At 39.0% G+C, this 21,331-nt stretch overlaps 1 protein-coding gene across 3 annotated transcripts in view; it reads right to left on the bottom strand.

The window, feature by feature from the left end:
• slc8a1b (solute carrier family 8 member 1b) overlaps positions 1 to 21,331 on the bottom strand; it is a 143,032-nt gene that overhangs the window by 24,113 nt on the left and 97,588 nt on the right. For all 3 annotated transcript variants that reach the window (XM_085183422.1, XM_085183423.1, XM_085183424.1), the window contains exons 6-7: positions 13,025 to 13,170; positions 9,069 to 9,168 (exon numbers count right to left, since the gene is read on the bottom strand). In XM_085183422.1, the coding sequence (XP_085039548.1) occupies positions 9,069 to 9,168; positions 13,025 to 13,170 (246 nt within the window). The remainder of the gene's footprint in view (positions 1 to 9,068; positions 9,169 to 13,024; positions 13,171 to 21,331) is intronic.

Here is a 21,331-nt window from a genome sequence, read left to right as displayed (position 1 = left end):
ACCTAACTTTGTTATTCAAAACATTTTAATTACTGGTGAGATGGTCTTTTATTGCATCCAGCAAAGACTCATGCCATCCATGGATATGCTTTTGAATTTGCTTTATTTGTGCTGTCAAAGGTTTTGAGCAGCTGTCACATAGAACCCATCAGTGAATTTCTTCACTCAAGACACAGTAAACAAATAACAAATCAACGGTGACTCAACCATTCATTGTGATTCATCATCTAAAGAATGGAAATTACAGTTTGTGCACAAAAGAGATAGAAAAGTGGTGACATCAATGTAAGAGAAACAAAGTTCTTTCTTTTTGCAAACACCAGCATGAGAGTCACAGTTTGTAAAATTTTTCTCTCTGATGTTTGTCAAAAGCACCAAATCCTATAACAAAACCTAAACAAAGCATCAGCATGGGTTTAATTAGCACTCAGAAATAATTAAAAAAACCTAAATCTGATGCATGAACGCACAATACAAAGACTTCTAAACGTTCTCAATCTGCGTATTTGTTCTTGTTGATAACATTTGTTGCCAGAAAATTCTCTTGTGAACATAAGTAGAATTCCATTTCTGTGGATTTATCTTCTTTCTGTGTTTTTTCCTCGAATACCTATGTTTCCCTCGGGTGTGGACGCACTCCCATAAATAACACACCCACATGGACCAGGTGATGAACAGCAAGATGTGGGCTTAGTAATTAGAGGGCAGTGGAGTATGGAGTGATTGTACATCAATCCCTTTTACCTTGTTTCACTTTTTTCCAATCATTCCTTCTTAACAGTCCCTCTCTGTCCCCTTGATTTCCTTTCCATTGATTTTTTCGTCTTCATCTAGTTGTCCCTTTGTTCGCGTCTGTGCTCTTCAGTCGGTATTGTTCATTGCATTTAAACAAAACTGTGTTCAAAACTAAACCAGGGGCCGCATGTTCATGCAATCAGTGTGTTTATTGTTGTTTAACCACTTATCAGCCACCAGATCCACTGGCAATCCACTTAAGACAGATTAATCAATTGATCAATTTCTTTTCATGGAAACTGGCATACTCACTGGAATAAGCTTGTGAAACAATAATTGCAATGCATATTTGACACCTTTTGGTTTTTAGTTTAATGTCTGAAAACGCCCTTTTTTGGCATGTGGCTAATTTTAACCTAACCTACCCATATGGAAAAGAAATAGAAAAAAACTTATAAAAGACTTGCATCAGCTTTAGCTTGCGTCATATAGTGAATCATATAAGGCTTATATGATTTACTCATGAAAGTGGCCACTTTCTCATTACTTTCATATATTGTTTTAGGAAGTGTCCAAAACACACAAGTTTCATTTATATAATTTTTCAAGGGATCTTATATCTGTTTTCACTCTTGTATGCTTTTCATACAAGTTTCACACAAGACAGATACAAACTTTATGAGATTTATATATATCTTTTCCATATGGGTTAACCCTAAAGTGTATGGATCCCAGGAGACCTGGTGGATTTGAAAAGTGTGTGATAAGCTTGGGTAACTAATCACTTGCTTACCATCAGGGAAGAATAGCGAGTTCCAAGGTTTTAAGAAATAAAAATTGATTTGTGGTGTGAGATGGGCTGAGGAACAGCTGTTTCCTGAGTCATCTATGCTCAATATGGTCCATTCACCCACGCTGCACACAATCAACCTGCTAATAGGCCAACTTAATAAATCTTAGTAAAGGACAACTAATGCAGCGCATCTGTGACATCTCACGCCAGTATACACGTCAGCCACATCCCTTCCTCTACGCAGAAGGATAAATAAAAAATGCATTTCAGTGAAAGTGAAAAATTCACACTTGGATACAAGAATTTTGCTAAACTAATCTTCTGAGTGAAACATCACCCTCAGATCTTTATCTCTGCTATGCACCCAGACACTACAGAGACAGACAATTAATGTTTACGGGTCAATTTCAATCATATAAAAAGCATTCAAACATTGGAGCCAGTCTGCTAGCGCATCAGCATGATGTCGCCTCTCGGCTTCAACTTTTCACGCTAACTACAAATAAACTAAAATCAGGCAGGAAAATAAATTCTCACACTATTCCACAGATTGTTCACACTTATGCACATATGTGCTTATTCATCGTTCAAATTATGCACAATGGGAAATCATCATCATTGTCCTTCGAACGACTGGTGTTAGCCCATCTGAAAGACATTACAGGCCACCAGCTGGACCCTCTGCAGTTTGCCTACCGGGCAAACAGGTCGGTGGATGATGCAGTGAACATGGGGCTGCATTACATCCTGCAACACCTCAACCGCCCGGGAACTTATGCCAGGGTCCTGTTTGTGGACTTTAGTTCGTCTTTTAACACCATTGTGCCTGAACTTCTCTCCTCCAAACTCTCCCAGCTCAGCGTGTCACCAGCTACCTGTCAGTGGATCACCAGCTTCTTGACAGACAGAAAGCAACAAGTGAAGTTGGGGGAGATCACCTCTGAAACTCGGTCCCTCAGTATTGGTGCCCCTCAAGGATGTGTCCTCTTACCACTACTGTTCTCCCTCTACACTAACGACTGCACCTCCAAGAACCCGGCTGTTAAACTCCTAAAGTTTGCAGATGACACCACTGTCATTGGCCTCATTCAGGATGGTGATGAGTCTGCACACCGGCAGGAAGTTGAGCGGCTGGTACTCTGGTGCAGTCAGCACAATCTGGAGCTGAACAATCTTAAAACTGTAGAGATGACAGTGGACTTCAGGAGACATATCTCAACTCTGCTCCCCCTCACCATATCAGACAGCCCTGTGTCGACTGTGAAGATCTTCAAGTTCCTGGGTACAACCATCTCCCAGGACCTGAAGTGGGAGACCAACATCAACTCCATCCTCAAAAAGACCCAGCAGAGGATGTACTTCCTGAGACAACTGGGGAAGTACAGTCTTCCACAGGAGCTGCTGATCCAGTTCTACACTGCGGTCATTGAGTCTGTCCTGTGCTCCTCCATCACAGTCTGGTGATCACGATAAACACGATTCTGATTCTGATCTTTGCACTCAGAGTGTGTATTCTTTCTGGACAATACATATGGCCTCACCCTTTAAGAAATGCTCACATTTTGAAACACAACATTGCAAATATAATGATAATGAGGATGAAATAAGAGCAAAAACTGTAACAGGCCCCATGACAGCCTGCAAAAGAAAGGAAAATAATGCGTTTGGGACTCGACACTATCAAGCTGCTCTCTAATGTGGATGATTTGGCCCTGCATTGTAGAGACACAATGTTAAATACATGCATAATCTCCGGCTATCTTCCAGCTTGTCTGGGGAATATTCTCCATGAGCCACACAATGCCAAAAAAGACACACAGAGGGAAACAGGTCATTGTACACACACAGTGACATTTGAAGGGAGGTTAAAAACTGGCTGAATGCAGGTTTTCTGATTTGAGATGAATGTCATGGATTTGGAAGAATTAGGTTGGGACTGTGTGTCAGTGTAAGTGCCAAATTGGTTACACAATCTGGTGACCTTAAGGTCAAGACTCGGCAGACTTTAAATGTCGTTACAAAGCTGCAATCTTAGAAGAAAAGCTGTGCAAAATTTGTACCCTTCCCCATTGTTTTTTTTCCAACATACTCTCTGGAGGGCTTCAAAGGATGAGATCCTGGTTGACTATAAAACTTGCGTTTGGAAGGCAGGACTAGGATGACAACAAGATGTTGTCTCAGAGATTTTTGTTTAAGATGAAGGAATACTTGAGGCTCATTTAAAGTCATTGTAATCTCAAATTCAATCTAATATGCTTGAGAGGAGATAAGACAAAGTAGGGAAGGATAATAGAGAGAGGGACAGAAAGAGTATAAGAAGCAGAAAAAGACCGACAGACAGACAGAGAGCGGGAAAGGAAAGGATAGAGATGAGATTAGACGAAGCCAGCTTATCTCGCTGTGTGTTAAATCCACAGTATCAGTTACAGCCGCTCTGGACTTGGTCAAACCAGCAGTGTGTGTCTGAAGAGATGAGCTGCCAAGTAACAGCACGTCTTCATCTGGGCTTGTTTGTGTGTGTGTGTGTGGCAAGTTTGGAAAAAATGTGTGTGAAGTTCACGTCATTTGTTCACAACAACACAAGATGTCCAAAATTAGATGTGTGAGATTATTGTGTTTCATTTCATTTTGTTAAGATAATAATCGCCCTTTCTTATTTTTATTCTCGTCTTTCTCTCTTGACACCTTTTAAAAGCCTGAAGGAGAGTTGTTGGAGCCATATTGAATCATTTTCCTTATGTGCTGCAAGTTTCGGACCATTGTTATTTTTCCCTGACTGTAAGTGAGGAAAGCACACAAAAATGGACATTGTGGTAAAAGTGTGGGAAATTGGTATAAAGTGAAATATTAAAAAATGTGCCACTGTTTCAGAAATATAAATATTTCATTGCACCTCTGTTCCTGCTATGAACTACACCGAATAAGCCTTGAGCCTTATTTGATTTATAACTTCTTGAGCGGCTCTATAGGAAACAATCCACAAAGATCTGACACAAGAGCTGAGAGATGAATCTGTCCCATCACTTGACCCACCTACTGTTTGCAAAGGACTCATCAGAAGAGGTGTCGTGGAAGGGTGGCCATCAGAAAAGTCATTCTTGAGTACCCACGACTGGACAAATTTTAAGTTTCTGATTCAAACTGTTGTCAATATGTATGGAAACAATCAGGAGAGAGGTTCAATAGTGAGTGTCTACGGCCATTTGTAAAGTATGCTGGAGACAGTGGTGGTTTGTTGGAGATCTTGTGAAAATTGATGGAATTTCGAATATGGAAAAGTACAATCAGCTTGTGATCCACTGTGCAATATCATCTGGAAATGGTATTTTCAACATCTTTATTTTTATTTTTTCATTTATACATACTATTATATAAGAAACTGTAACTTGTATAAAATTACAGCTTTTGTATTATGTTTTTATCCTTTGAATAAGAGTCGTGCGGGTAATCCAAAGGATTTTGTGCTAAGTTTTAAATATGTTGTGAATGAGTCTTGATGCAAAACCCAGTGAATGAAGCTGGTGATAGTGAATGCAGGTGTGACTTTTCAGTTGATTACAGCTAAACAAACATTTATACTACACAATAATAATATAGCAGAACAATTATTGTAAGCATTTTTCATACTATACATGAAAAAGCATTTGTTTCTACTTTCATTTATAATTTTCACAGCGTGAAAATTATTTGTTCCATCAGTTATTTTGGCTTTATTGTGTTTTCCCTCTCCTTCTCCTCCGCTTTCATTTCCATTCTCAGTTGTATCACAGCTGGATGCAAACTGCTGGTTTGATCTACAAGCAACCAATCAGCTCGTAATCTTAGACACTTTGAACTCACACAGTGCAATCAGCTGCAGGTTTAAAGGCACAGAAAAAACCAATCAGTCTCCAGTCTGACATGATTTTGAACCTGATTTTGTTTGTGATATGTGCTTGTGTGGGCTTGTTTTGCTGTGTTACAGTTAACCTGTTCTAGTCTGCAAGCATTACAATTGTGGATTGTACAATAAAGTAAATACTATATTAAAACTGTACTCTATATGTGTGCAAGATGAACCAAGGGTGTGACAATAAAAGTCTGTCCTTTGGTGGAAGCTGCTCTCATTACCTTTAAACAGTTCTCCCTTTAAAACACACACACACACACACACACACACACACACACACACACAGCACTCTGTCAGGCTAGACAAGCTAATCCCAGATAAGAGAGCAAAGACAATCCTTTTCATTAATGGCATCAGCTCACCAACAAAGGCTGGCTGACAGGCTGGCTAACTAAAGCACAAACAAACACACGCACGCCCACACAGGATAAAGTTATTTGAAGACACTAAAGTGACTGAGAAAGATCCAGGCAAACAATGCCCTGACAGAAACCCAGTTTTAAATGCAGCAGCAAATACGATTTCTTTCTTTCTTTCCAACTTTGTGTTTTGATGTGCACCATAATTATCGGTGACATTTTTATCGCAACAAATCAATGGTTCCATTTTAACTGTGTTAACAATGATTGACTTCTTTCTGATAGTAATTCAGCTTATATATACACAGTTGCTGAAATCCTAAACATTTTTGATGAGTTCAGGCAGTCTGAGCTGTGGAAAAAGAATACACGTTGGTTTATCTTGAATAATTGAAAATGTTTGAGTGCTCCATCCAGATACACTGATTCAACGTTCCGATTTTTCCTTACGTACATTATTGAGCATGCAGCAAACTCGTGCCAAGAAGACAAATCCTGAAATGCTGAACCAACCCTTCATGTACTGAATAGCACTGGTGTATTGAATAGTAAGTGCAGCTATACAGCATAGATGTTCAGTAAATTTTCAGTCAGTGTTACATTTGCGCATTTGAAAAAATCAGTTGATGAACATTATAAGTAGGAGGCAGCCGATGGAGATTCTCTGGAGCTGAAAATAAAGCCAGCTCTAACTCTTCCAGGCACAACTTCAGCCTGCCTTCAAAATGGAGTAAATCCCCATAGACTCTGATGTAATGTCCCAGCATTACAGCATCAATGTTTTTACAAGCCCGCTACATAAAACTAACTAACTAATAATAATAATTGTGTTGGGTCATGTACGGTTTGATTGATGTCCTGACACAGGAAGCTGATGCTGAGTGCAGTGTTGCCAACTTAGCGACTTTGTCGCTATATTTAGCGAGTTTTCAGACCCCCTAGCGACTTTTTTTCTAAAAAAAGTCGCTAAAAAAAGACGTGAAAGACATTACAAAAAACAATAATTGCTAAAAGAAATTTAATTTGTAGTTCTAAATAAATTCTAAATGCATTTAGGACGTTTTTTGCTCACTTTATGTCTCGTCCACGATGTTATTTCTCTCTCCAGCAGCGTAGGTTACAATTACATTAGCATGACCAATTATGCAAATTAGGTGATGACGTCATTTAGCGACTTCTAGCGACTTTTAGAACAACCAATAGCGATTTTCCTTACTGAGGAGTTGGCAACACTGGCTGAGTGGTCTCTGCTAGCATCACCTCAGCTTATTTGAGAGATTTTTAAAATACCTTTCGGGCCATTTTTAAATCGTTTATCTGATCATTATAAAGTCCTTGCAAGAAGTTTGAGCTTCAGTTTTGTTGAATAAAATCTAACATCCCAAGTTCATTAATTAGGACTAGCTAGCTAAGTAGTTTATGGAGGCAACTTGCTAATCAAGCTAACTAGCCTTTAGCTGATAAATTAGCACTCCACTCTTTTGTCCTAATATGGTTTCAAAACTAACATGGTGGCATCTAGAACAGGAGATAAAGTAATAGTTCAGTCAAAATGCATTTAATATATAATCATCTCACAATACAGTAGTTAGCACCATATGCCATTTTATTATAAAATCTGCACCTCGTCTATGACCATTGTTAATTTCATCTGTCCCTGGAGTCAAGCAGTAGATGTGACAATGTCCAAATACTTTGGAGTGAACTAAATGTGCAATACGCTATACTGTCCGTTGAGCAAGACACTTAATAAAGAAAACAAAGCAAAGAAAGAACGAAACAAGACAAACAGATGCTGCTTAAGGATGTTTAAAGTTTAAAGAGCTGCAAAAGCTTGCTATTTGTTTGTGAATCCTTTTCCAAATAAAATCCACAACAGAAGTGACCGACAAGAAATGACAGTCAGTCATACATAAAGAACAGATTACAGCTATACCTTTCTACTCTGCTGTTTCTCCTTTCTGCTTCCATTGATGAACTGCAGTAATGCCCCTCTGCCTCCAGAGGGCAAATTCCCACAAGTAACCACTGAACTGTGAAAATTCTGCAGTGAATGTGAAAAAATGCTGCCGTTCTCCCTTTTCCCTCTGTCACTCTCTTTTGAACTGGGTGCCTCTACTTTATTTATTGCACGTGTTCTTTTGATGTCTAAATTTCCATATTCATAGCTAACGCATCCTTTGTCGTTATACATGTTCTTTGTTCCTTGGACTATCTTTAAATTAATGCATTTATTTTCTTTTCCACACTGTGCGTGTTTCTCAAAGGCATTTTCACACTGCAGGCGCGTCACCTTCTGTTTGCATAATAATGTCTGATGCTTTCACTCTTCACAGGACACAACCACCTGTGCTTATATCAGATCCTGGCAGTGATGTAACATTAGTTTTTAATATTCTTCCCCCAAGATTAAGATTAGGATACACTTTATTTGGCTTCACCAGAAAAACAAAACACCTTTTCATTCTTCAGTTCTGTGAAAAATTATTTTAAAAAGCAGCACAAACACACACACATGAAACAGAAGCCTAAAAAAACGACACATTGCACAAACACCCATTTCCTGGAGCATCTTTCATTACATGGCGTTTAGTGTCTTGATGCTGACAGGAATTAATGTTGTGTTTCAGCTGGTTATGTACCAGACGCTAGAAGCTTAAATTTACTGTATGAAATGTGGGTAGGGCCAGACGCTATTTTTTATACTTACTTGGTCAAGGCCTGCACAAAAATCAGCTGCAGGCAACGATGATTCTTAACACCAATGATTTTCATGGCAGATTTAATCAACTGCCCAGTTTACGATTTCAGATGAACTCATCCCACAGCAGATGATACTCTCTAAAGCTGCCTGGCAGAAAACTATCATCAGTTTCTGTTCAACACTACATAGCTTCTTTCTCTACTCCTCTCTATCCCCAAAACACACACATACACACATCCTTGTTCTTCTGCCTTTGTTGGCCAGAAACACACACAGTCACTCTCACGATTACTCTCGACGTTATCACCCATCTGGTTAGTGTTTGTCCAAACCACACAGGCCAATCCACTCTCCAGTAACCAAAACACACACACACACAAACACATGATGCCACGAAATTACTCTAATTTGTTTTTAGACAGAGAGGGACATTTTGATTGAGGTGCTTGATATTTTAGGTTGCACCGATTATTAGGATGCAGGGAACAGAGGACGTCTGAGAGCTCAACAGACTGTAAAACTGTAAAACACACTCCAGTCAAAATCAGAGTTGGACACAGGGCTTCTGAGTCTCGCCATTGGTCTTACCTGCGCTTACAGTGATGGCTTCTATGAACTGGTCTCTCCAGCTGTTGGTTCCCACCAGCAGAGCAAGGTTGGTCTTCTTTATCAGCTTGTCCACTGTGTTCTGCCAAAGGAGAGACAGATTATCAGTCATTTGCATCTAGCATAGGAAATCTCTTGGATTTCGTCACAGCATGAAATAAGAAACTGGCACTCAACTTTCACAGGAAATGCATTTTTTTTTATGAATTTCCAGTGACATAATAAAGGTGAAACATAAACATACTCTGTATCAGTTTCCTACAATTCATGACTGAAGCTATAAGACGCACACTGCAGTGAAATATTAAAATTCAAGACTCTCTTACAGCTGCATCATTCCTGTGCATCGCTTTATACATTTTCCCCAGCCTTATATTTGTGATATTTCTGCAAGAATTCAAAATATAGTTTTCACTGCCATTTATAAAATAAACATTTAGATCTACAGTAGACTTGTTTGTTTTTATTTCCATATTCGTCTCTGTTTACTTCCATTTTCCTTCCTTTTTCTTTACACTGTTTCCTTCCATGTGCATTATTTTACAGTATTTACATTTTTATTACAGTCTTCTTCAATAGGAAGAAGCTAAAACAGACTGGGGTAACACAAACAATCCAGCATGCACACACATATACTAATTAGTGAGCACTGGGGGAATGCACTCTCCTTTTCTGAGGGAAGCTGTGATGCTACTTGTGTTGAATAGAGCTTAGGTGTGTAAATAGGGCTTCTTAGCTGTGGACATAAACATGCACAGACACATAGCCAGCTTTACTCTGCCTATTTTATCTGGAGTGTTCGCTTAACTGCATTCACCTAGGTTTTGTGCATAATACCGTCTTCTACGCCATTTTATCATTCTCTAATGTTGTTACTTTTATCAGCTTTGCTTTCCATCTCTTTTCTTCGCTCCCTCAATTACTTTGGACTCAGTCAGACTGAAACATGCATATGCATGGGTTTCCTGTGTGTATCCATGTGAATTTCCCTTTTATTTTGGGAGGGCCCCATGCTGGGACTGAGGAACGTTATGTATTTTTCTTCTGAAAGACACATGAAAAGACTTCTGGACTCTGTGTTTATCTTAGAAAGGGGTCAAAATAATCAAGATTGGTTTCATCATACAAATCTAACAGACACAATGTTTGCTTTAAATGAGTGAAAACTAAATTATGTCAAAATCAAAAGAAAGTAAGTACTAGTGGAAATTATACTGGAGATAAAAGCTGCAATTTGCACAATGTAAAGTCAGTATTTTGTGGCTTATGTAATTTAATTATAACTTAACTAAAAATAAATTGTTGTTTCTTTGGATGACAGTAATTACATAACTACATAAATGACTTGAGAAGGAATAAGTTAATATTTTGGGATGACAGTTTTTCTTACAATACTTTTCTAATCTTCAGTCAGTAAGCTGAACTGGAGTTTAGTTTTAATCCTCCAGCAAGTGGTGTTATATAATCCAGTGATGATCGAGCTAAAAGTCACAAGTAAAATTAAAAGATAACAGTCTGACAGGCATAAAATTATACTTTTGTATCAACATAATTCCCAATGAGCTTTTAGCCAAAAACTGGTATACAGGTCCTGAGTGAGTGCCTATACCCATCTGTAGAACAACATGGAGGCTCTGACATAGAAATAAGAAAGCTTGCCTAATAGAGTTTAGATTGTGTTGAAGAGTAAATGTAGTCATATTGTAGATTGCAGTTCAATTTCATGAGAAGTGTAGAAATTCTCATGATTTTGAAAGTCTTATGAGAGACTTTTTGCCTTCTAGGCATTTCCATTTCTAGTCCCACATTTCAATAAATTGCTCCAGACATTTCTCATTTTCACAGCACCATATTTAAAGAAATAATCAGTGGCTCAAGACTTTATTATTATTTATTTATTTATTTATTTATTTATTATTGCGCTATATTAAAAACACAAGGGTAAAAACATTGTAAACCTTTTTTTCCTTTAACGTCCTATCCTTGTTCAGTCTCTAATGTCACTCCACATCTGCCAGTGGACAGTACTTTAGATAACTATAGGATCTCTTTACACACACACACACACACACACACATACGCATACACACTGAACTACTTGACAAACTATAGTATCCTGTCAAGTGGCAAGCTATTAGTGGGTGCTATTAGCTGTCTTTTTAGAGTGATTGTGTAGGTGGAGCAGGAGCAAAGAACATGCATTAGTACACACAGTCCCACACATACACACACAAATGTAACATGGATGGTAATTACATCTGCACTTGTCTTAAGAGTCTGTGTGGGTGAAGGGAAAGGAGGAAATTAAGCAAACATAACAAATATCCAATTATTTCCTATATGTATCAGAAAATTTGTGCATGAATGTGTTATATGAGCTTTATTTTAATCCTTTGTTGCCCTTTTGTGAACATATTAGCATATTACTACACTCGCAATAGACAATAATAATAATCATACTAATAATAATAACTTTATTTGTATGGTCTTATATTAAATTCCAACATACACCCTTCCGTACACCAATTTGAGGGTCTCGAAAAGCACTATATAAATGCAATCCATTATTACTATTATTATTATTAGATGAGAACTATGGCCAAAAATAATGGGAGAAAGATTAAGGAAAAGCTAACCTATAAAAAGGAGTTTTGAGCAGTCATGTAAAACAAACCACTGATTCAGCCGACCTAATAATGTGAGGAAGGCTGTTCCAAAGTTTAAAAGCTACAACCTCAAAAGCGTGATTGCATGAAGTTTTCATCAGCAGCCTAGCTGTTGCATTCTTAACTAGTTGAAGACACAGAATGAAAAACATGTCCACAGCATGTCTTTCATCCTCACTTCCCTCTCTCACACCAACCAGTCGCAGCAGATGGCCCCGCCCCTCCCTGAGCCTGGTTCTGCCGGAGGTTTCTTCCTGTTAAAAGGGAGTTTTTCCTTCCCACTGTCGCCAAAGTGCTTGCTCATAGGGGGTCATTTGATTTTTGGGCTTTTTCTCTGTATGTATTATTGTAGGGTCTACCTTACAATATAAAGCACATTGAATTGAACTGAACTGAACTGAATTGAATTGAATTGAATTGAATTGAATTGAATTGAATTGAATTGAATTGAATTGAATTGAAAGACAGGATAAGGATTACTGAGACATGCATGTGAAAACAATAATATATATGGGAGAAAATTAAAGCGTGTATTCAAAGTTCCAAATTGTTAAATTACAGACAACACGTAGGTTTGGAAAGCAGACAGAGATATGTCTGCTTTTAAATATCTTATTGTGTCATGAAATCTTATTGTTCAAGGATGTTTGAATCCAAAAGTTATACTTCAGAGTAAAACATCCTCTGTTTTCCTGCCATCTAAACGTGTTTTATTGTCCTCAGATGAGATCTGTCATCTTTATCTCACCACACAAAGGCTTCATTTCAATTCAAAGTACCTAAACTGCATGCAATCTGTGTCCACTGCCATGTGCAAACTTACAAAAACTATGCAAATCAGTCAGCTGATATATGAAAAAGCAATAGATTTGGGATGTCTTTTTCTCACGCTTGACTATATAGGCTTCATTTTGGTATATTTGATGTCAGCAATGCAAAAGATTACACACTAAATGTCACTGTATAACAGGATAGCTTTCTCCCTAGTATAATGCTAATGTGTCAAAGCACAATGTAAAAAACAACACACAACTCTATATATGGCTACAGAGTTTTAAAAATGGTGGCTGCTATAAAATTCTGCTTACTCAACCAATCAATTCACCTCTACAAGCTGTATCCCCCGGAGTTCCTGTGAAGTGAAAAATGCTACCATTTAAACAGAGTCTTTTGGAGCTCTGGCTTTTGTTCCTGTAGTAGAAAGACACTCAGTTCCCCTTCAGGTTGAAAAGTTCCTGCACTGGAAATATAGTCAATGTGGCACCGCCTTACCTTGAATTCATATGATTCCTCGATGATCACCTCCAGTTTGACATGATCTCCCAACATTGGACGGCCCATTTCAGCTATGCGGCGTTCCTCTTCATCTTTTCCTGTCAGCGCCTCTTCTTCCACTTCTTCGTCTTTCTGCTGTTCCTCTGAAGAAACAAAACAGGGGACACAAACAGTTAGAAAAGAAACAGCAGTAAGCCAGTCAGTTGTGTTGGAATTTATGCAAGAGATTAGCTGAAAAAAAGATAATAAAGCGAGGGGAAGCTAGTTGTGTAGCACACCAGAAGAAGTAGTTTCAAATAAGAAATAAGCTGATATTGTTTATTTTTTTAAGTTTTAAAAATCAGTTTTCTCAAAAGTTAGCATGTCAGGTGAAACCATGTCAGGTGAAGTTGTCAGGTACAACTTCAAGGTCACATTCTGGATGATCTTGTTCTAGTGGAGTGATATCTCTTATACTACAATGAAGAGGACTTTCTTCTTCCAGTCTTTATGCCAGTCACACTGCAGTTACCATACCAAAGTGTGATGTAGCTGTTCAGGATGCCCAAACAGCTTTTATCGAGACCCAACATTGCCTCCATAAAACGGGGTTCTCACTTGCTTCATTTACCAACCTCTACACCTTTGGAGACAGAGCCTTCAGTGTGTCAGCGCCTACCCTGTGAATTCCCATCTGTGTCCCTTCATTTAACTTCTCAAAACCTTTTCAAACAGGCCTGCAACCTCTAGCCTGTTTACTGTTGCTGATGAGATGATGTGCGCTAGTGTTGTATCATCAGTCGTGTTTCAGCAAAGTATGGAGCAACGGACAGAGCACACAGCCCCGTGTGACCCCTGTGTTCAGTTTGATGAGGTCTTACTGTAAGCATTTATGTTTGCACAGTATGCCAACTGCCAGAGATGGTGGGAGGCTGGCTTTGATAAGATCCATGACTAGTCGGATGAATCTCTTCACATTAGTTGTATACAAACTCAGCACCTGCAGGTTTTCTTCTCTGGTGTAAGTTTCAGTGCCTTAAACCTCCCATAGAACTCATTCAGCTGGTTTTGGTGGGAGGGTTGTGTCGTCCACTTGAGGTATTATTTCACAGCCCGAATCTCCTGCTACATGGGCCCAGTGTCCCTGGAATCACAGAATTTGCTTTCAATTTTTCTTGTGTATGCCAACTTAGTCTTCTTGATGGCTCAGTAGAGGTCAGTTTTTGCCGACCTGAGCACTACTTTTACCCCCAATCAGAAGGCAGCATCCTTAATTCTTAGCTCCATAAGGCTCTCTGATGACATCAGAAAAAGGGTTTGATTATTGTGACAACACACATACACTTGGAGCATACATGCTCCAATCAGTACTTGCAAAAAAGTCCTGAAGTGCTGTAGTTGTATCTGGCCAGGATGCAACTACTGATCTGATCGGATTTGCCTTATTGTGTTTCAGTAATGTTCTCTATGCTGGAAAAAGCATAACAGAAATGTGATCCGAGGGGCTGCTTTGTAGACCTGTTTGATGTTTGTATACACCATATTAAATGTGTTATTGCGCCTGGTTGGAAAGTGGACACGCTATTGGAATTTGGATAGAACAATTTAAGTTTATGTATATGAAATTTCCAGCAAACACCATGAAACTGTCTGAATGAACAGTCTCTAGCTCACTGATGGCACTGTACAGCTGCCAGAGGATGTCCTGGGTGGTGACAGTGAATTACTATAGCTGGTAGAAGGGTTGGCATTTCACTATCATATCTTTCAAAAGAAAATGAGTTGTGACTATTCCACTGTTGCTGCACCATATATAATGTAATGTATACACACAGTCCTCCACCTCAGGTCTTACTGGTGCTTACAGAAGGCTGTTAGTCTGTCCAGCAGGAATGCGACATCAGAAATGTTGCTACGGAGTCAGGTTTTGGTCAAAACAAAAACAATACAGTGTCTCGCTCCCTGCTGTGTGTGTACTTGCAGCCACAGATAATCCATCTTATTCTCTAAGGAATGAACATAGGCAAGTAAGACTGATGGGACTGATGGTCTGTTTGGGTTAGCTCGGACGCTTTCTTCATTCACTTGTGTGTCTGTGCACACTGCTTCATGTACGTCATACCCCACACAGCTCTGTCAGACCAGCTCGGTGATCTTAGCTTTCTTCAAACACAAAGTCTCCCACAGACTTCTCAAGGTTACGCCTCATTTTCAGCAGCATCTCTCGGTCGTTCCTTAATATGTGACACTCATGATGCTCAAGACAAACACAACAAATATGATGCTGTGTATTTTCCTCTTAAGTCAACAGTAATTCCACTGTACTTGTTATTCTCAAACTAATGCGTCATTAAAAGCTAAGAAAAACAGACTAGTGGACATATACAGCAGCTGTACTGGGGGGCTAATTGTCAGTTAGTGTCAGTTGCTGTGGCTCAAATTTTTGGCAGGTAATGGCAGAAACCCATATTCTTCATATTTACATTACACTAAAATTCCAAACTTTTTTTCTGTAATGAATACACGGGCGATCGTGGCTCAAGAGTTGGGAGTTCGCCTTGTAATCGGAAGGTTGCCGGTTCGAGCCCCGGCTTGGACTCGGTCTCAGTCTCGGTTGTTGTGACTTAGGCAAGACACATCACCTGTTGTCTACTGGTGGTGGTCAGAGGGCCCGGTGGCGCCAGTGTCCGGCAGCCTCTGTCAGTGCGCCCCAGGGTGGCTGTGGCAACAATGTAACTTGCCATCACCAGTGCATGAATGTGTGTGTGAATGGGTGGATGACTGGACTTTGGGGTCCTTAGGGACTAGTAATGCGCTATACAAATATTTGCCATTTTACCATATAACACAAAACCCTCGGCATCCAAGGTACCAGGTACAAATACATTTTGATCATTAATTCTTCAAAGAGAGCTGGTGATCATATGCCATTATTGGCACTTTATTCATAATTGCCACTTCAAGTAGCAATCTTTGTCTTAAATTATTAACTAGAAGTGTCTGCAATTTTAACTTATTTAATTAGCTTTATATTCTTCAACTGTTTTAGCACCATTACTAAATGGAAAATACTTCCCCTGTTATCTCATTATCCCTGTCGCTCTGTCTTTCACACGCCACCCCCATCTCCTTTCTTTTCTCTGTCTTTATGGTCTGTGCCAGTAATTGAGATTCACTGTCGAGAAAGAACTCACTGCTGGTATCAAAGGGTGAGGCGTCAGACAGAATGGCCTTGATCATATTTTTCACGGGGGAACAGTTATCCATGCTGTTGCCTTCCATTATTGTGCACTTCATTGTGGGTCTACATCAACCCGTTGGTCATTTGTTCCCCTCAGTTGGGTTGCTGCATGGAGCTTATAGCTCACTTGCACAAACAGCCATGCAAATGTCTGCCAAGAGCACTTTCATCAAACTTGTACTCCACAAGCAAGGGGAACAATTTAGAACTGTGGTGCCCTGCGTGTTCATGTAGCAACAGAGTAAAGTCTAGGGCAACCAAAAGGCAGCCTGCTATTTTTCTTTTTAATTACTGCAGTATACAAAAGCCACCTGTTAATAACAAAGCATTCACCAGGAATAAATTCCTAGCAGACTTCTTTGTTAGCCAGCTGTAGCACGCAAAACAGATTAAATTAAATTAGCTGAGAATATCACCTGCCTCTTCAGTCTATGCAGATGCTTTCACTGTTCCCATACCTTAGAACCACTGTTAACACCACACTGTCTGCCCATAGCCTTTAAACTGCAGGGAAAATATAGCTGGTTCACTTCTGCCTCACTACCAAATAGATAACAACGGTCATCTAACATTTCTGTTTTTCCCCTTTAATGGTGCAGTGTTTCCTGTAATAAGTCCAACATTTTGTTGACCTATCAGTCCACATTGACCTTCACCATATAAGGATTCTGTGGCTTAAAATTACAGCTCACCCCACTTCCTGTTTTGACCTGGCCAAAGCTCGATAGGTTACAATAAGCTGTGTCTGTAAACAACCATGTGTATTTTTTATACTAACAGTCACTTCAGATATGACGGCAGTCTCTAAAAATAAAATTTTTATCTCAGCGGACTGTCAATTTTCGCTTTTTAGCTAACTTGAATTTACAATATAGTGATTAGCGCGCACACATAAACACACACAGCTGCACCAAAGCTAATTTAATGAACTCTATTACCAGCATACAATAAGTCACATGTGAGATGAGGATGACCTGGCAGTATCCTCGTTAGCTACACTCCTCCTGTGTGAGCGTATCTGTAAGTGAACCTGACAGAGGTTGAATGTTGCAGGGTAAGATGCTGCTTCTTGTCAAAGCTACTGTCTGCACAATTTATCATTCGGACTTCTTCCCCTGTTGCCCTTCTCTGTGCTCCTTTGAAGCTAATTCAATTAATACCACTGAATATGCTTTTAAGTCAGGACAGCTATACAGAAATATTACTAAAGCATTTAAATATGCGTTGAATTCAGCATTGTACATAATTAGATTCAAAAATGCATACTTTTAAACTTTTTGATAATGTATATTTGGATGAAAACAGACCTAAAATATGAGGATAGTATACGCTGTGGTATATGTATTTTTGTTGCGTAACATTTTATACCTCCAACTTCAGCTGTCCTACTCTTTAAATTATTTTTCATCTCCGGCTCTCATAATTAAAATCTCTAATTTGTATTCACCCTCTTCTCTGTCTGATTCTATTTTTTTCCTCTCCTTCCTGATTTGGCTTTGTTTCAAGGGGGCTTTAGTAAACTGTGAAAGTGAAAAAACAAAGAACACATTACTAATTCAGGTAGCAATACTGACAATATGACGCAGCTCTCGAGTTAATTGTGCTCTGTGGCATATTCACTGGGAACAAATGAGCCCATGAGGTACAGTTAGTACAGGTTAGTGCTCTCTGTCCCGCTAGCAAGAAGTCACAATTTGTACTTTTGAAAATGTAGAAAGATTATACTGTCAACTTTGCCTGCTAGGAAACAGAATTATTATTATTATTTCACTTTATTGTTCTTTCCTATCTTCCACAATGGACTGCAAATACCAATGCCAGACTTGCCAGTTACAAGTTCGTATTTTATGCGACCTTTTGCAGATGTGTATGATTTTTTTTTCTTTAGAAAGAAAACCTTTTAATTCTAAAAATCTAAGCTCTAAGCTGTTTTCACACATACATTGTGCCCGTTTTCAAGACGTTATACAGTGTCCAACTTACCCAGATTGGACATCAAACTAATCTTTACTTTACAAGCTCCTAATAGCAAGTTCCTTAATCCCTGATTGATACCATTTGAGTGTGAGTAGTAGAACTTCCTGCATGGTTTACTTAAGCCTCACATGCTTATCCAGGTGTGAATGTGCAGCTAGGGCAGCTACATAGAAAATCTGATCTTTCTGATACTGTTTGGAGTTCATGTGTGAAATTATCAAAAGAAGGCCACAAAAGAGCAGCTGAGAGGCATACACTTCACCAACCCCAATGTACTTTTATTGTTATAGCAGATAACAATGATTTGGGGCTCCATATAGTACGGCACACCATAACAATTAGATTAGACTGAGTGATTACAGCATGACCATATTTGATATTCAACTATAAAACAAGAGTTGTTGTTGGATAGTTGAGAAGCTTATTGTAGAGATCAAGTAAAGAAGCAGGGTCTGAACTTGTTTATTTATTATGGCTAGCATATAAAGCTTTTCTATCAGCATAAAATTGATCCAGGTAAATAATCAGTCCAAATTCTAGGCAAAAATATGTGGTCCAACACCATATACAGATGCTAGCTTCAAATGTACACCCTGGCAAGGAACATTCAGTTTCTGAACTTAAATGGGGCTAAATTTCACTCAGTCTACGTGTGTTTCTTTCTGAATCTTCTCCACGGTATTGTCTTTAGTTTAGGAATTGTGTCTGCCTCTTTGTCTGGGTGAAACATCTGTCAATACGTGTCTGACAGGAGGTAGCATGTGTTCGGTGTGCATGTGGGATTTCACACCTTGTCATGTTTGATGGAGCCCCTACTTTAACAGAAGTGATAGCAAGTGACTTGGAGTGGAAGGAGAGAGTAGAAAGATTGAGTAAGGGGCAAAGATGAAGGAAAGAAAGAACAATCAGAAAGAAGAGAGGATTTTTGTCATGTTTAATTGATTCAAGATTCACTGGGGAAGGTAGAAGAAAAAGAGGTAAGGCAAGAAGAGAAAAACAAAGAGCAGGAGCAGAGGGGAGAAGCTTCAGTGCTTTGGGAAGGAGGAGATATGCAGATGGAAGGAGGAAGAAGACAGGAAGGAGACAATAGAAGACAGGGCCTCTGACAGGATTAAACAGTACAGCAGGGGACAAGATGGAGGAAGAAGCAGTTGTTATACTGTCACAATTCTGAAGAGTGTGGCACAAAAGCAGATGGACAAGAAGAACTTTTAAAGACTTAACACAGTTTCACCAGGTCCATTACATGAGATTAAGGAAAAGAAAGGGAAAAAAGAAGGAAATCGGTAGAGGGCAGGTAAATGAATGTAGCAAGGGGAAAAAACAGGAAAATGCATATGAAAGTAACAACTGGAGTTTATGCTGTTTTTCTTTTCTTTTCAGAGCTTTGCTAGAGTGACAACCCATGTTAGTCACTACAGTTAGGTACTTGTTTTTGTTTAGAGTTGAAGGATGTCTGGATAATGTATGTGAGGCAGACTCCTGAAGTGCTGTGTGCTGTCAATAAAGCTGAGCTAGAAGCTGGGTTAAATGCTATCGCTTATTGTCTCCCCAGCAACACTTTCTAGTTCCTCCTGGGGGATCACAATGCATTCCTATTCCAGGTGAGAAGTAATATCTTTCCAGCAGGTTATGGATCTACATCAGGGTCTCCTTCTAGTTCAGGGAAAAATCTCCCAGAGGAGATGCCCAGCGGGGATCCTAACCACCACAACTGACTCCTTTTCACACAGAGAAGCAGTAACTCTTGTCTGAGCTCCCTCCAGATGTCTCCTAACTCTATCTCTAAGGGTTAGCCCAGGCGCTATATGGAGGAAAATCATCCTGGCCACTTTTATTTGCAACTTTACCCAGATCTCGTGACCATAATTGAGGCCTGAAATATAAGCGGACTGGTAAATAGAAAGCTTCGCCTGTTGGATCAAAGTTAAGCTCAGCTGCAATCCTGACAGATCAGCTGACCTCAGAGCCAGCCCAGGCATACATGGCTCAGCTGTGACCCTTCTACACATCCAATTGGCAAATCACATACAGAGCACTCTCGTTATCCTGCTGCTCTACAGTTTACCTACATCCCAGCAGATCATACACTTTCTGACTTAATCAGTGTCTCTTTAAAGTTACACCCAGCAAGAATATGTGCTTGCTGGGTGTTGTTTTCTGTAGTAATTGTATAAGCTGTACAATACTGATTTCAAAAATTTACAATCACTCTTATATATAATCTTAACTTCTACAGATTTAATTAGAGTAGTAATGAGAAATTGAATGATTAGAGGAGCCTGCAATTTAATTAACCCAACTTACTCTTCCATTTTAAACAATCTAGCACTGAATATGAAATAAAAAAAATAGTAATCAGTGTCCTCATTCAATAAAATAAACAAAACAACACAAGCAGTAATGTGAAATGATCATTAATCATTGCATATGTGAAATTTACTTAGAATTGCATATTGCTGTATTGCTTGGTGATTTTGCAGAGTTAATGACTCTGTTTTGTAATCTCTCATTAAATAGATTTCTAATGATGTTTACTGTTCTGCACAACACAGGGTTCAGTGGGTTTGTCCATTATGGATATGTAATGTACATATTAATAAGCAAACAGAATATGGAGAGATAGATAAGAAACATGTACATAAACATACTGACTGGCATGATGAAGAGTATCATGTGTCCAATTAGTTGATGCTGTTTTGATACATGTACCATCTTAATCAATGCTGGAATTAACGATGTGCACTATTGTATAACTAAACACTCAAAAATACTGATGCACACAGACGGGGGCTGAAAAAGGACATAAGGAAAAGGAGTATGAGAGGGGATGACATTGCTGTCAGACAAAATCTGTCACATATATTCATGCACATAATGTATCTCTATGCATGTGTGGACACACTACAATGCACATATGTTTACCTTTGCATTAGTATAAATTGTATCTGTCTGTGCATGTTTTATACTGTACACATGCTTGCATGTTTTAGGACATGGGGTCATTATTACTTTCTGCAGGGCATGTGTGTTTTCAGCCTTTTTCCTCTCAGCAATATTCCTTCCTCATGCCGCACTTTTTTCCCCAATGTGAAATATTTAGCTTC

Source organism: Neolamprologus multifasciatus, chromosome 13 (assembly GCF_963576455.1).
Source record: "Neolamprologus multifasciatus chromosome 13, fNeoMul1.2, whole genome shotgun sequence".
Lineage (NCBI taxonomy): Eukaryota > Metazoa > Chordata > Actinopteri > Cichliformes > Cichlidae > Neolamprologus > Neolamprologus multifasciatus.
Note: the sequence above shows the minus strand (reverse complement) of the source record. Positions and strands in the feature narration are given on the sequence as shown.